The following is a 15,162-nucleotide window of genomic DNA, read 5'->3' as shown; positions in this document are numbered from 1 at the left end:
CTATTTCGGTTTCTCTTTATAATAGGGTCCTGTATGAGTAGTACATTGGCCTTTCCCAACCATGCTAAGCTGGAACCCTACAAATGCCTCAATGCACAGGCAATCCACAGGCACAAAAAAAAAAAAAAAAAAAAGGATTAACACATAATAATGCTGCATACTAACATACACTAACTTATGGGCTACGTTAACCATTTATAAGGTGAAGAGGATAAAAAAAAAACCTAAGGAAATAAAATAAACATTTACAGATGAATTATAAAGTGACTAAATGCATAAGCAAGCAAGATACAGAAAAGCCTAGAACTGCGTTAAAGCTATGCTTTTTAAAGAAAAAGAATATTTCATTTACTATCTAAAAAAAAAAACCCTCTTCTACTTTAAAAATGGTTGGTTGGTTTGTTTTATATGTAAGAAATCAAATCTAATACCTCCCCTGGAGACATTTCGTGTGTTAATGCCTATTTTTACAACATACAGACAAGAACACTTTAATATAAAAAACTAGTTGATTATTATTGTATAAAATCCTCTATTTTTGTAGCACAAACCCCTGGGGGTAATGCAAATACTATTTTTTTTCTTTTTTTAAGACAGTTTTTGGGGTATTTTTTGTTTATTTGTTTGTTTGAAGTCACAGATGGAAGGGAGACAGAGCAAGAAAAAAATATAACAAGATTGGTTTTCCCTTCTGGTATAAAAATGTCCTGGAGAAAAGGGTTTCTGGGGGGGAGATCCTGATGCCGATTCCTTCTCAGATGCCCTTTCTTTGTCTGCTTTTCTTGCCAAGCAAATCCATTTAAGAAGAAGTCCTCTTTAAATGTTCACGTCTCGCACATCAGTAGGTGTGCAGGAGAGGTCTGCTTCGTCCTCTACAGTCTTTGTTTCTGAAGATACGTTGTGCTGCTGTGCCTGGCGTAGACTGGACTCCAGGAGGGACTCAATCTGTTCTTGGCAGGCTCGTAAACAATCCTGCAGGAGGGTGCAATGGAAGGGGAGAGAGTGAGAGAGACCCAAGAGTCCTTCAGAAAGATCACAGGCTAAAACACCAGTTTCTTGACAAAGCAAGAGAAATGTTAGCAGATTATCTGGGAGAGCAGCAGGCTGGAAAGGAGGGTGGGAAGAGCAGAAGCATCTGACAGTGAAAGGACTGGCTGACAAGCCTGGTTTTTTGCAGATTGTACCTTGCACTGCTGCTTCTCTGCCTGTACAGTTCTGTGCAAGCCCACTGCTCACAACTGTGATTTCTACTTTTACCCCAGGAACCCTTCAGCGGTAGAGTCTGCTAGAAGCAATGCTCACCAACACTGACTTTCTTCCCAAGGCTAAATTCCAACGATAGAAATGCCATATATATGTTGAGATGCCCATGGCCAAAGCTGCCTGCCAGCTGCTGTAATGTCCAGCTGTGGGCAGCTGATTAATTCCTAACCCTGAAAGCATCTCCAGAGATGGACTGGACTGTCAGACCCCAAAAGGGAGAGGTCTCTCAGAAGCACCACAAAGCGCCTCCCTAACCATGCACTATCAAGCCCATCCAAGCTTCCTGTGTGCTACCACATCCACCTGGAAATCTCAGTCGGGGTGAGACCTTTTCCTCTCACTTCCAAAGTGTTTTCTCCAAGCTGGATGTGCACACATTTCCTCCTGAGGGCTCAGGAGGCTGCACAGGCCTCGCTGGAAATTAAAAAACCATAAAGAACTAAGGAAGATCATGTCTGTGGTGGGGAAAGGCAACTTCCCCCAGGCATTATGCCATACCATGAGGAGAGATATCAGATTCCCAGCAACCAGAACTGGAGAAGGACTTTTAGCTCAGCCTGCACAACTTCCTGCAGGCGGTGGAGGCCTGTACACCCACTGCAGTGACACAGAAATGGTGCCCTAAACAGGCCAAACAATCCCACAGCATTTTGCCAAAACTCATCCAGCGTGCTGTTTACCCTTATCTTTATAACAAACATGGTAAGCTTTTCCCCCCAACATCTTTAACTCTGTGTATGAAGGACTTTGAAGTTTCCTTTCAGCATTGCCTTTTCTGATTTAACCTATGACATGTGTTAGCCCTTGCGGTGAACCCAGTCTTCCATGATAAATTGCCGTCAAAAGTGTTAGGATGTGCATGACTGAGAATGAATGTTGTTTTCCTGAGAGGGTGACCTGCCTGCTGTTTTCTTTATTTCCCAGTTTCAATTCTGCCTTCATTCAGAGGCTTCTTGTGTGATCTACCAGCTTTTCACTGATTCCACTACCACAAGAATCTCCTCTGCCACCAATAAGGGCACATGGCATTTGGGGTAAAATAAGATTAGAAACCCAAGCAAACAATTCTCTGCAAGTCCTTTCTGAGAGAGAGGGAGGTTAATCCTACCTCTAAGCAGATCAGACCATCAGTACAGCTCACTGAAAACACATAACCTATGACCTTTCCTGGTTTAAACCCTAGTGTAATATTTCCTCTTGACAGAGACACACAGCGTTTTAAATGACAAAAAGAAACGCCTCATATCCTAAAGTCATCATGCCTTTGGCTCCTGCATGCCTCTGGCCCCCACAATAAGGTCTCTATGAAGTCCCTGCACCCAGCCCTCCTCTAGATATGACAGATCAATCCTGACTGTAAGGCTCCCCCTTGTACCACAGACACATTAGAGTCCACACCAGCACAGCTTTAGGTGTTTCTGGCTTTACAAACCCACTTCTGAGCATAATTCTCTTCTAGCAAGTTCAGTGGTCCAAACTGAAAGCATTTTAATTTTTCAGAGCAAAATGAATCATCTTGGGTTTTGTTTTGGGGTTTTTTTTTCAGGTGGGAGTAGATTTTATGCCCACTTCTGAGCATAATTCTCTTCTAGCAAGTTCAGTGGTCCAAACTGAAAGCATTTTAATTTTTCAGAGCAAAATGAATCATCTTGGGTTTTGTTTTGGGGTTTTTTTTTCAGGTGGGAGTAGATTTTATGGTGAGTTTTGATGGGAACTTCGTGGGCTATTTTTTTTTTTTTTTTTTTTTTTTTTAGTCCTGACCATTTGCATACAGCATGTTTGAGCTCTGAAAACTAAAACCATTCAAAAGAATTTCTATAAATATCTATTCTTCTCCCTCTGGAGTCCAGTTATGAATAATTACATAGGACTATGTAATTTAAAGGTACTTCTTGCCCACAGAATTTTTTTTTCCTTTAAAATTCTCAGAGTGCAGCATGCTGTAACTGTTTTTTAAAAAACAATCTTTACAATATATTATGAACAGACTGTCTTAAGCTGTAGTTGAATGAAAAGGTTTTTTTACTCTTTAAGGCATTTTGTCCATGTTTTATTCGCATGGCTATTAGATAAACAGTTTGCCTGTAGGAATGCATTAGAGCTAGCAATAAACAACTGCAAAACATAAAATTCACTGTGAACAACCTCACCAAAGCTGCTTTCATTCTCAGTACTTCCCAACACTGAAAAGCAAATACAAAACTTGTGCATTACTCTGGTAACTTCTCCCAACAACTTTTCTGCTTCACTACCCAAATTTTCAATGCCCACAGTTTGTTCAAGGTCATAAACCCTTCCTGGATTAATTAAGCTCCTCAGTGAAAAAAAAAAGAAAAAAGAAAGAAAAAAAAAAAAAAAAGAAAAAAAAAAAAAGACTTGCTAGCTTAACTGAAGTGGTCAAATACCTTTAAGACACAGTGGACATGATCAGACTCCAGGGTCACATAGGAAAGGAAACAAACAACAACAAAAAAGGAACTGCTTGGAAGTCCTTTGTTCCTGCCTGACCTGTTCTGGATAACAAGCACATGTTTGAAGGTGCTTCTGAGAAGGGGCAGGCAGGAGGCGAATTCCAATGCACTAACAGACAGCATGGAGACCCAATCTAATCTAGTTCAGCAAATTTCTGGCCTGGAAATGAATGTCAGGTAAAATTCCATCTGTTTGGATGATGGGGTCAAAAATAGAATGATGGAAGACAGCCCAAGACTTCTAATTGTGATTATCTGACTTCTAATTACTCCTGATCAAAGGCAAAATGGGAAATTGGACTCCTACCAACATATAAACATGAACCATAAAGGAATTCCAATCAGGTGATATTCATTTTACTTTAGATTCAGCTCTCTTTGAGACTAAAGGTAAAAAAGTGTAATTATGTAACCTGAAATCAAATAGACCTGTGCTCCAGCTAACAGATCATCAGGGGGAATACCAGCCTTGCTCTTAACATTCCAAGACTATCTAATATAAAACCTCTTCCCTGACAAAGGGAACCATCACTGGGGCATAGCATACATCATACAAATCCTAGTGAAATGGGATAGCAGGAATGGCATATGATACCATGCGTTACATAGACAGGTATTTTGGGAAAGTCTCCCTGCAGGGGAATCATGCTCTGATTGAATCCAAGCAGATTCCTCTCCCAGAACAACTGCAGTGGAAGTTGCTGTTCCCTTATTCCACTCTGAACACAACAATATACCTGTGTGTACACAGAACTTTGTGATGCTAATTTTCTGTAGCAATCCATACAAAATCCTTATTTCTACCTAACACATGAATATATTTAGCACTGGAAGCTGGAGGGGAACTCCCTTTTCAAGCTGTTAACCAAGCCCAGGTCAAACAGATTGTGGCCTTGCAATGACTCAGGACAATTAGAATGAAATAATAAAAAAATCTTCTTTTCTTGCTAAAGCACCTTTGTTTTCTTTTCCAAGAGCTCTAAGTCATCAGTTAAGTCAAGTCACATAAGGACAGGCCGTTGTTCTGCACGATGTGAGAGAATCCACTTCAGTGCCCAGTATCAGGAATAGTTAAATCATCTTGCTTCAATCAAGATGCTGCCTGGACAGATAGCAAGCATTTTCCCTCAGTACCTGCTTCAAACACCCTGGACAGTGGCCAACCACACACTGGAATTATCCGCATTGTTCACAAACTGACTAAAAGCATCACACGTGCATACCAAACTGAGCAGCCCATTAGTTCAGCATTTCTTAGAGTATTCAGCATTTCAGGTCCTTACAGCATTTAACACTTCTACACTGTACTACCTCACCTGCAGTGATTTAAGTGGCAAAAAGAACGTACTCAATACTGAGGCACTGTTCAGGTGATAATATAAAATAACAAGCTGAGATACTGCATTTTTCAGCAATTGTTTCACACAGTCTATCAAAAGTTAAATATTCTTTTCAGAATAATAAATTGCAATTAAATCACTCAATCCCATCAACAAAGCCCAATTACACAAACCCAGTTTTGCAGTGGCTGGACTGTGACAATTTTCTATGCATTTAAATTATTAACATGTAAAATAATTTAATAGCATCTCCAAGATTCTGCCTCTAACCACCGAGTGGTCTTTATTTGACTCATTGTCCAGCGCTTGGAGACCTCACAAGAACCTTTTTAAAGCATCCATTTATTGGTCTTCCACATTGTTACAAAACAAAGCTCAACTCTGCCCCAACTTCACACACCATTATGACATGGATCATTGACTTTAGGTCTTCCTTGTAGGCTCCCTTCCTGGCCCATTCACTCATGAAAGGTTTATTGCTCACTAGTTACTGATGTGCATCTCCTGGAAGCTGCAGGGCAAAATGAAGGGTCCTGTGAGGACCATCTACCTTGTCAGAAAGTCGTGGGACAAGCATTTGTTCCAAAAAGGAATTCAATACCAGCTACTGTGAAGGTCTAGCACGTAATAAACCAAATTAGATCATTAGAACTCTTTTAAGAAGAGCTTTTTCACACCACTTGGCACAATAAAAGGCTTCAAGAATGGTCAAAGATAAGGCCAGAGATACCACAACTTCTCAGCAACTGTTTCCTGGTCTTATTCCCCAAGTTTTGTTTTACGGGGACTCCTGATTTAATTACCCCCAGCCAAACACGGCCTCTGCCACATCTTAAGTCAGGGCAGGGCTTCCTCCTGACACCAGAGCTGGATGTGCCGTTCCCAACCGGGCATCACAGATTATCAGTGGGCATCACAACAGCCAAACAAGCAGGCTTGGCACAAGAGAACACATTGAGAACCCCCGCTCTGAGGCTTGACCTTTCCCAAGATTTACTGTCAGATTATCTCCCATGCAGTAAGCAGGCATTCATTCTTAAAAACCCTTAATGCAGGAGATCAACCGAGAGAAAGAGTCACTTACCGGATCACATTTGATAACTTGTGATAGGAAATGTGTGAGGCATTGATAGGAGAGGAAAGTGTTAGTGTTCCCCAGATGCAGGCCTTGCACAGCTGCTACCACGCTGCCAGCTGCGATCATGGAGGGTGGGTTTGAAATAAATTTAATATCTGTATGAAGAAAGGAGAGAAAAAAGAAAAAAAAAGAAAAAAAAAAAAGACTGAAATGATTGCTTTAGGAGAAGCCTGTCCATACACATACACTCTTTGTAACAGCATGGCTTTCAGCTGACAACTATTGCATCCAAAAAGGCAGGGGAAATGGTGAGCAGAAAGGTGCCTCCTGCTCTAAAACTCTTACAGGTCCAAACCTGCAAACACTTATCCACATGAGAAACTGCTCTGCAGAGAGTGGCCCTGCCTAGCACTGGGCCTGGGAGGCCATTCATCACTTGGAGGTACTTTTATCATAAGCAGGGCCTCCATTTTTCCAGTGTTAAAATACTTTGCTCTTGTGCATAATGCCAGGGGGGTCAATGGCACTGCAGATCTGAGAAAACCTGTTCACATCCTGCAGTGTTTTGCATGGTCAGATCCAAGGTGCACTCTAACAACAAGTCCTGGGCCCCTTTAAAGCAGAAACCTTTGCTCTGACACTCAAAGGAATATTGCTTTAATGAACAACAACATCAACAAAAAGAAAGAAAAGAGAGACTGCTTAACCCTGTCAGGAGGCAGATAATCCATATTTAAATTAAGGTTTCATCTTAAAAATGCTTTGTCTCAACCTAGTCTCTTGTCAGTGGCTGCCATCCATCCTGGCAACAGGGATTTAATGTAAATGTGGCATAACTAAGTGACGGGGGTCCCAAGAATTGGCGGACAATCAGTTACATTCTGATGTGACACCATGCTGACAAGAGGCTGGGCCCCCTTCCAGACTGCATTGCTGTAGGTCTCTCCACAGAGCCACTCCCAGGATCCCTTAAGGGGCTATCTCTGCCATTTAGCATGTTTTTCCTTTGGGTTTGTTTGGTTTGGTTTGAGTTTTTCTAGTTTTTTTAATAATAATAGTCTACATTTTAATGATAAGACTCTTTTCTACTGAGCAGGAATGCATTTGATCTGTGGCAGCGAACACCTTGAAGGAGAATCAGGAACAAAGGAAGCAAGTGGCACAAGTCAAGGTCCAATTTTGTGAGGGAGAAAGGGAAACACCACAATGTACACCAGAACCTGAGATACATTCCTTCAGCTTTTATCAGAATACAACTTCCTCTGGGTTGGAAAAATATAAACCATCTGTCAAACCCTTGAATGAAATCAAAGGAATGGACAGCTTAGAGGGCTCAGTGGAACTGTTTAAGTATTAAATCATGCATCTCCTTTATTATGATAAAATAACTTTTGTGTAAATGTTTTACCAGTGGAACTAAAGCCTTCAGGACTCTGTGGAAGTCCTGGCTCTGAATCTGTTCATTCAGACACCTCTGACACTCCACTGTGGCCCTGATCAATGCCCAAAGAGGCACTTGGCCCAGCATCCTCCAAAATTAAACTGATACACAAAATTCTGGCCATGCTTTGAGGATGCACTGCCAGCGAAAAGGCAAGCTCGAGCTAAAGTCATCTCGTTTATGTTAAAATAAACACATCAAAATAAATTTGTTTTGCCCCCTTTTCCTAACTGAAATACTGACACAGAGCTGCAGGTGGATTTCGGAAATGGGGGATTCCCAGCAGGGATCCCACCAGGATGGGGTTGCTTAGAGCGGTAGTAGGGTGGCAGTGCCTTCCCAACACTGTTTATGGAGCTCCACAAACAGGACATGACCAAAATGTGTCACTTTAATGAGCCTGTCCTGACAGGATCACGTTTGGGATTAATATTTGCGTTCTTCTTTTAAATGGAGCAGTAAACAAGAACATGAATTCATAGTCACACCCTCATTCTTTCCAAGGTGGAAAAGTGATAATGAAGTTTAAATGACCAGTTTGTGTCTGTCCCTATAACCACTCCAGACAAGCAGCATGGACTGCCTTTTTGTTGCAACTCAACAAGGAATTATTTGTGGCAGAGGCCACTAATTTCAGCATATTAATCAGGGGGCCCCTCTCGCCTGTAATTGGATGCCCCCAAGTGAAGAGTGTGGCATCATTGTCAGCCTCCATCGCCTCATCTTGCGCTATTGAGCGCTCAGGAACAAGGGGGCTTCGGTGAGATGAATTAGACCTGACACAGCCACAATGGGGTAGGGGGCCCCATCAATTGAAGCACACATCCCCAGTAGCCTATCTGAGACTTCATCCAAAAAGAATAAACAACTTCAGCGTTGTTAAAAAGAGAGAGAGGGAGAGAGAGAGGAGGGGGAGGAGAGAGAAGAATGCCAGCCACCCTGAAGGGAGGACAAAGCAGGCATATAGGCGCTGCAGCGCTTTAAAAAAAATTCCTAACAAGGCGAGTCACCCCTTTTCCTTTTTAAATGGAGCAGCAATTCCATCCGTCTGGAGAGCTGGGGGCTATGAATGAAAATCTTTTCATTGAGGCAAATCAAAACTGTGAACATAAATCACTTGCTGCAAGATGCAACAGGTTCCAACTGGTCACATACCTTGAGACTTCCAATTTCATAAAGGCCAGAGAATGGGACAGTTGTAACAGGCTCATTTCAAAGGGGGATCTTTCTTTCTCCTTTGGAGAGGACCAAAGCAACAACAACAATAACAGCAATAATAATAATAATAATAGAAATAAATAAAAAGGAGCCTGGTATGTTTTGATAACCAGAGGAACATAATGAAATGCTGAAGCTCCAATATTTGTTGCTATTCATTGTTATGCTTGTATAGAGCTGCAGTTCTCCCTCAACACCGGTCTTAACTTGGGCCAAAAGAGGCCTGCTTCCTTTTGAGCTCTCCCTGCCTTGCTCTGCCATGCCAAAGTCCCATTCATTAAGCTCAATTATGTGTTAACTTCAAACAAGCCCTGGTAATTTTTTTTCTTTTCTCTTTTTTTTTTTTTCTTTTTTTTTTTTGCTTTTTTGCTTTTTCTCCCAAACCTACCACAGCACAAAGGCATCCTTTGGTGAAAATGGATTTTTCAAAACCAAACCAAATCAAACAAACCCACTTCTACTTCTACTAGCCAGACAACTGGAGAGGGAGCCTAGGAGGAATTCCCCTCAACTTCACCTTGCAGCAGAACCTTCTTTTCTGGAGCAAACACATACACACTCATCTACAAACACTTCCACAGGCTTCACCTTGGTAAGCCAACTGGCCATGGGTTTGTTTTCTAAGCAAGCATTATTTTGCAGTCTCTTCTTAGGAGAGCCTCCTTTACAGAAGAGGGCACAGGCAAAGGAGAGACTGCACTTGCCCCTGAGGCCACTTAAAGCGAGCTGTCAGTGTTTCCAGTGGACTTTGGATCAGGCCCCACAGCATCCAGGCAGCACAAGGCATTTGCAGTCCATCTAGGTTCATTTTGGCAATGGGGAAATGCAGCACAACCCAGCAACAGCAAAGCAAAGTCCAGATGCTGCTTAAGCCACATGTGATCTTCACTAGCCAACAAAGAAGTCATGAGGAAAGCAAAAGGTAGAGAAACACCTGACATCCAAAAATAACAATAAAAACACAGAGCCTAGTGGCAGCCTTCCTGTGTGCTCCTTCCCCAGGCAATATTCCCAACTCCAGTAGGGAGCTGACGAGGGCCCCAACTCTGGTGAGCTCAGCGCTGTTTTTTTTAAAAGCTCAGTAAAACTCCCAGAACATGGTTCTCATTTACTGATCCATTCTCCAGCTGTGGTGTGTAGCAGTGTTAAATAAAGGCTCTGGATGTGCTTCCTAAAAGAAACATAACAACACCGACAGTAGATCAAAGTACTGGACTCTTAGCAAGTCTCCAACCTTTGAACTACTCTTGCTTTCATCCCTGTCATTGCCAACACGATAACCCAGGTTAAACATCCCTACATCCAAAGGGGAGCCCAGGTGGCCGTTCGTTTTAGCTCCAAACTTAGCAAATCACACCTCCAGAGTCGCAGCAGCCTCGTATCTGGTAGAACCTGGCATGGAGGGACACACTGGATTTTCCCAAAATGTTGCTGCCAGTGGTTTGAAGGTTGTGGCGCTTCCAGCACCGAGCATTACTCCAGGCAACCTCACCTATGAGCTGCCCTTCATGCTGATGTTAGGCCCAAGATGAAGAGCAATGCCAATGTTTTATAAACTTCTCTTTTATGGCTTGGTCGTTCTATCTTTAGGCCTTGCAGCAAGGCCGGCTCTGTGAAATAAGAACTTTTTTTTGTTGTTTTTTGGGGTGGTTTTTTTTTGTTTGTTTTTATTTTTGTTTACTTGTGTTCCTTCTGAGTGCCTGCCATCTTCCTTCAACCTTTTCATACCAAATCCAACCTCTGGAAAACAAGCTACACAGTGCTATCGGGTGCCACCGGCTGCACACGTCCCACCGAGGCTTTGGAGTGCGGATACCACGGCTCTTTGGTGTCTTTGGAGGCCAGCCCTGCTCATGGCTCCAGCACAGCACGTGGTCACGAGGGTGCAGATGGCAGCAGCTCGGTCCCGTGCCAGGAAAAGCCTCTGTGCCGCGTGGCCCTCCTCCAATCCACCAGCCACCGAGGAGGGGGGAGAAGACGCAACTTGAAGAGGGAAGGTTTAAAACCCCCACGCAGTGCTATTCACAGGGAAAATCTCCCTCCGCCTTTAAAAACTTGTCCTAAAGAATGAATCCACACGGGGAGGGATTCCCCGCACGGGCAGTAAGCCTTTTGCAGCCCCCTTTTGCAGTGGTGTGGGGAGGTGAGGAAATCGTGCCACGCTGAGCTACAGAGAGTGGGGGCGGTGGGGGGTGGTCCCTCTCCCTCCCTGACAGCCACACAAAACTCCGACTCAGAAGCGAAATATCTTCTGAAAATAAAAACTTACCTCTGGCAAAGTAATCCACCTTCTGCAAACAAGGGGCAATAATCGGGGCTTAAACTACCTCCCTGCAGCTCTGCGAGCGCGCCTGAGACCAACAGCTACGGGAAGCTTTACAAGCCGGGGGGTGGGCGCGTGTCGGGGAGCAACGCGCTTTGCGCAACGTGCAGGGCTCATACCTGTAGCGCACAGAGCCACAAAAGTCTGAGCATGTTTACGGATGATCTGCTTGGTGTCCTCTGCCAGAGGCATTTTAGTAAGGAAATGTTCAATGAAATCGTGGGGGGTCATTGCAGCCAGATTCCATTTCAGCTTATTCACCAGCAGCAGCTCCATTTGCTGCAAAGAGAAGAGGGACGGGAAGGGGGAAGGAGAGAAGAGGAAGAAGGGGGGGGAGCGTCGTTAGAGCCACTCGCACGCGGTGCCGGGGCGCAGCGCTGTCCCGGTGTCGGGGCGGGGTGCTGGGGTCCCCCCGCTCCGGGACCGGGCCGGGGCAGGACCCGCCGGGGCCGGCAGGGGGAGCCCGCGGGCCGCCCGGCGCCGCGGGCCGGCAGCGCGGGGGGGTCCCGGTCCCGCTCCCGATCCCATCCCGGCCCCATCCCTGCCCTATCCCTGCCCGCCGCATCCTCAGCTCCCGCCCGCCGCCAGCAGCCCCGCAGTCGCGGCCGGCGCTTCCGAACGTGCCGTTCTTTTTTTTTTTTTCCTTTTTTTTTTTCTGTATTTTTTATAGATCTATTTTAATGTTTGTTTCGATTTTTTTTTTTATTATTCTTTAAGTGATTGAACGTGAAATTACCAGTAATTCGTCGGGTCTAATGGAGTTATCTGTATAAATGCACAGTTTTTCTGCGGTGAGAGGAATAGTTTCCTTCATTTTTGAAGCCACAAACATGCAGGTAGCTCCGAGCAATTGCAATCGGCTTTTCTTGAGGGGTTCAAACGACAAAAATCTGTCCAAATAATTCATAGCCAAGGGGAAAACTTCCTCTTCGCACTTCTGCTCCTCGCAAACCTACAAGAAGGAGAGAGATCGTTGAAGAATAATTTAATTGAGGCGAAAGCCAGGCTTATCCCAGGCTGCTCTCGCCCTCCCTCCTCCCTCACCACCAGGCTTTGCAGGGCAAGGTTGAAGGAGACGAGGGGGAAACGCAGTTGGGAAAAAAATGGATAAATATGGGAAAAGCCGCGGCATCAAAGAAAATGAAAGTCACGAGTGACAAAGTGGGGGGAAATGTTGCGTTAGAAACCCGCAGGTGATTCATGGCAAAAGGGGAGGGGGGGTAATCGAAGAAGAGGTCTGTGCCCAGTTTTCCAGCCCTTAAGAACAAATTTTTAAAAAGGGAAGAAGACGGAAAGCGGAGGAAAATGCTAACCCCCGTGGTTGGTAACGGGGTGCAGAGCCTGGCTCGGCCCCGGATTTATTTATTTCGCTTTTATTTTTTCATCTAATTTGCCGTTGTGCTGCCGATTCCCCTCTCCGGTCGAGACACAAAGGTGGCGTCCAGCCTCATTTCCCCAGACGTCATCTTTTCAAAAAATATTTAAAAATATTTAAAAAATTATTCGAGCTCTCAAAAAAGGCTGAAAATGAAGCGGCGGGGGTCCTTTACCGAGCCCCGTGCCTCTGGTCCTGCTGGGGGGCTCCAGGAGGATCCCCCGAAGTGAAATCCACCGCCTCCCTCTCTCGCCCTGCAGCACAGCCGGGCGCGACATTTCCCAAAGCAAGGCAGGGCGCTGCAGTTTCAAAAATTAATTAAAAATACATCGCGGGCACCCAGGGCTTCCGAAAAGGCATGAAAATGTAGCCCAGCTCCTGGGGCTCCCTCTGGGAGCCCCCTCAGACGTGTCCCGCCAGGGACGAGGCCCTTTCCAACTGGCTTTTCCCAGGCGACCTTGCCGCTCGCTGCCGCAGCACAAGCGTGCCTTTGAGGGGTGACCGCAGCTCCAGCCTCTCTTCGCGTTGAACAAAGAAACTTTCACCCTGCAACTCCCCCCAGAAACGCCGGAGCCCCTCCGGCCGGTCCCCCTGCCCACAGCCCCAGCGGGGTCCCCCGGCCCCCGACCTTCCTCCCCCGGCCCCTTCCCCCGCTCCCCCCGCCACACACACACCCTTGGCTCTGCTCCCCGGGACTTTCTTCGTTTTTCTCCCGATTAATAAACACTTTTGCTTTGCAAATAAAAGAACAAAGATGGCGCATAATACTGGCACGGGCAGCCGCTTGCATACGTGTACAAGGATATTAATTTAAAATAAAATCCCCAGAAAACACGAGCTGGCAGGGGCTGGCGGCGGCCCCGCGCGGCCGGGGGCTAGGCGGCCGGGCCGGGGCCGCTCCCCGCCGGGCCAGGGGAACCCCGAGCCGGCTCTGCCCCGGCTCCCCGCGCCGGCACCGCCTCGCCCCGACGGCCGGAAAAGGTGCCGGGCACCCCCTGACTCCCGGGGGCACCAGACGGGGGCGAGGGGCGGGGGGGCTCGTCCGCCGCCCCTCGGCGCCGGGACCCGGCTGCGGCAGGGGCACACGGAGCCGGCGGCGGCGGCCACCGCCACCTCGGGCCGCTTCCCCTCGTTCCACGCGGGCGTCTCCGAGGGCAGGCAACGTGTGCCGCGCCGGGGAAGCGATCCCGGGGGAAAGGGAGGGGGGGGCAGGAGATGGGGCAGCGGCTCCCCGGCTTAATTCGTTTCGGTGCCGGAGCTTGCAAGAAAAAGTCCCCGAAAGATACAAACCTCCAGCATCCAAGTGGCAACTATTTTCCTCATATATGGCAAGATTTCTTTCTGCACGCACTTGAAGTAGGAGACGGAGGGCGAGCAGGTCTCCTCCGCCTTCAGCATTGTCTGCAGCACCCTGTCATTGAGGAGGTTGGCATCCAGGTAGGCTCGTCGGATGGTCTCCACCTCGCAGCACAGCAGCTGATGTTCCATGTCTGCCTTCGTCGCCTCGAGTCAGTTCTCTGCAGCAGGACTGAGTCAGTCGCTCGCTCGCTCGCTCGCTCTCTCTCTTCCCCTTCCAGGAGTCCCTTGGATGCTGCTTCTGCTACTGCCGCTACAGCCCTCTGGAGGCTGCAAAACTTTCTAACTTCCAACAAAACTCTCCTGGTGTAGTCCCTGTGACGTTACTGTTGTTAAGCAGAGATCAAAGCACGAGAGAGAATGAGAAAGAGAGAGAGAGCCAAAAGCAAGGGGCAGAGCCCTAAAGCCATCCCATAGGCTTCAAGTCCTTCCCCTTTGCTTAGCTTATAGAGAGCAGGGTTTTAATGCAAATGAAACAAGGGCTCGCTTTCTTCAAGGGCAAGGGAGAAGTGGGGGAAACCCAAATTGTCTCCTCAGTGGATCATGCATAATTTTAAAAATGGAGCGAGTTCTGCACTGGGAGCCAAATGATGAATGGGGCTAAGGCCACACACAGACACCAGGGAGAGAAATGCAAGGAGACTTTGTATTATTTTACGGGGGCGCCAGGGAGGGGAGTGGAGCAGAACCAGTGCCTCGCTGTTTGCTATCAATATTATTATTATTATTATCATTATCATTATCAGTGCTGTCACTGGCATGTAGCTGCCATGCTGTCCTTTAAAAAGGTGCACTCCCAACCTGAACGCCTACTCTTTGTAGCTGATCCCAAGGGAAAACCTTTCTCCTATTTCCTCAGTCCTCTTTTTTCCCAGCCAGGATGGTTTTACTGCACACCAAAATTTTTTAACAATTGGGGTGTCCACCCCTCTGCCAAGATGGTTATTTTTCCAACTTTTTTTTTTTTTTTTTAAGGTCTTTCACTTTAAAGGTTTTGCCTTCCCAGAGGGGCACGGAGGTGGCAGGGGACAGGGTGAGAACTAATCTGAGGCACAGCCAGTGGCAGCGCACACCGGGGAAGGCCACACTCGGCACCCCACCCCCACTGCTCACCGCCACCCAGGAGAAACATCCCAGCAGAGCAGCAAAATGGAGGCCAGGGCTCCCTCCAGCACCGATGGGAGACGAGCTGGTGGAGTGGGAGGGAGGTGCCGGCAGCCGCCGGAGCCTGCAGCGGCCTCATCCGCGTCTCCAGGACATTCTGTCCACGCGTGATGGGGCCCCACCGTTAATACTC

At 46.5% G+C, this 15,162-nt stretch overlaps 1 protein-coding gene and 1 long non-coding RNA gene across 2 annotated transcripts; one reads left to right on the top strand and one right to left on the bottom strand.

The window, feature by feature from the left end:
• Positions 1-229: 229 nt before the first annotated feature.
• On the bottom strand, positions 230-14,091 carry CCND1 (cyclin D1). The gene is made up of 5 exons (XM_053946826.1): positions 13,800-14,091; positions 11,871-12,086; positions 11,254-11,413; positions 6,159-6,307; positions 230-972 (listed from the first exon to the last, which is right to left on the bottom strand). The coding sequence occupies exons 1-5, from the start codon at positions 13,995-13,997 to the stop codon at positions 817-819; spliced, it is 879 nt and encodes a 292-aa protein (XP_053802801.1). The 5' UTR covers positions 13,998-14,091; the 3' UTR covers positions 230-816.
• Positions 5,929-7,446, top strand: LOC128790246 (uncharacterized). Its single transcript, XR_008431671.1, has 2 exons — positions 5,929-6,092; positions 7,249-7,446. It is a non-coding gene; the product is annotated as an uncharacterized LOC128790246 (long non-coding RNA).
• Positions 14,092-15,162: the final 1,071 nt, after the last annotated feature.

The sequence above is a fragment of the Vidua chalybeata genome, chromosome 6 (assembly GCF_026979565.1).
Source record: "Vidua chalybeata isolate OUT-0048 chromosome 6, bVidCha1 merged haplotype, whole genome shotgun sequence".
Classification (NCBI taxonomy): Eukaryota; Metazoa; Chordata; class Aves; order Passeriformes; family Viduidae; genus Vidua; species Vidua chalybeata.
The sequence above is the reverse complement of the archived record's forward strand: the minus strand, read 5'-3'. Positions and strand labels throughout refer to the sequence as shown.

Excerpts from the sequence above, each read along its gene's own strand:
- CCND1 (XM_053946826.1), bottom strand. The coding sequence starts at position 13,997 with ATGGAACATCAGCTGCTGTGCTGCGAGGTGGAGACCATCCGACGAGCC. Across the intron at positions 6,308-11,253 it reads TGTGGCTCTGTGCGCTACAG|ATATTAAATTTATTTCAAAC; the intron begins GTATGAGCCCTG and ends TTCTTCATACAG. Across the intron at positions 973-6,158 it reads AAGTTATCAAATGTGATCCG|GATTGTTTACGAGCCTGCCA; the intron begins GTAAGTGACTCT and ends ACCCTCCTGCAG.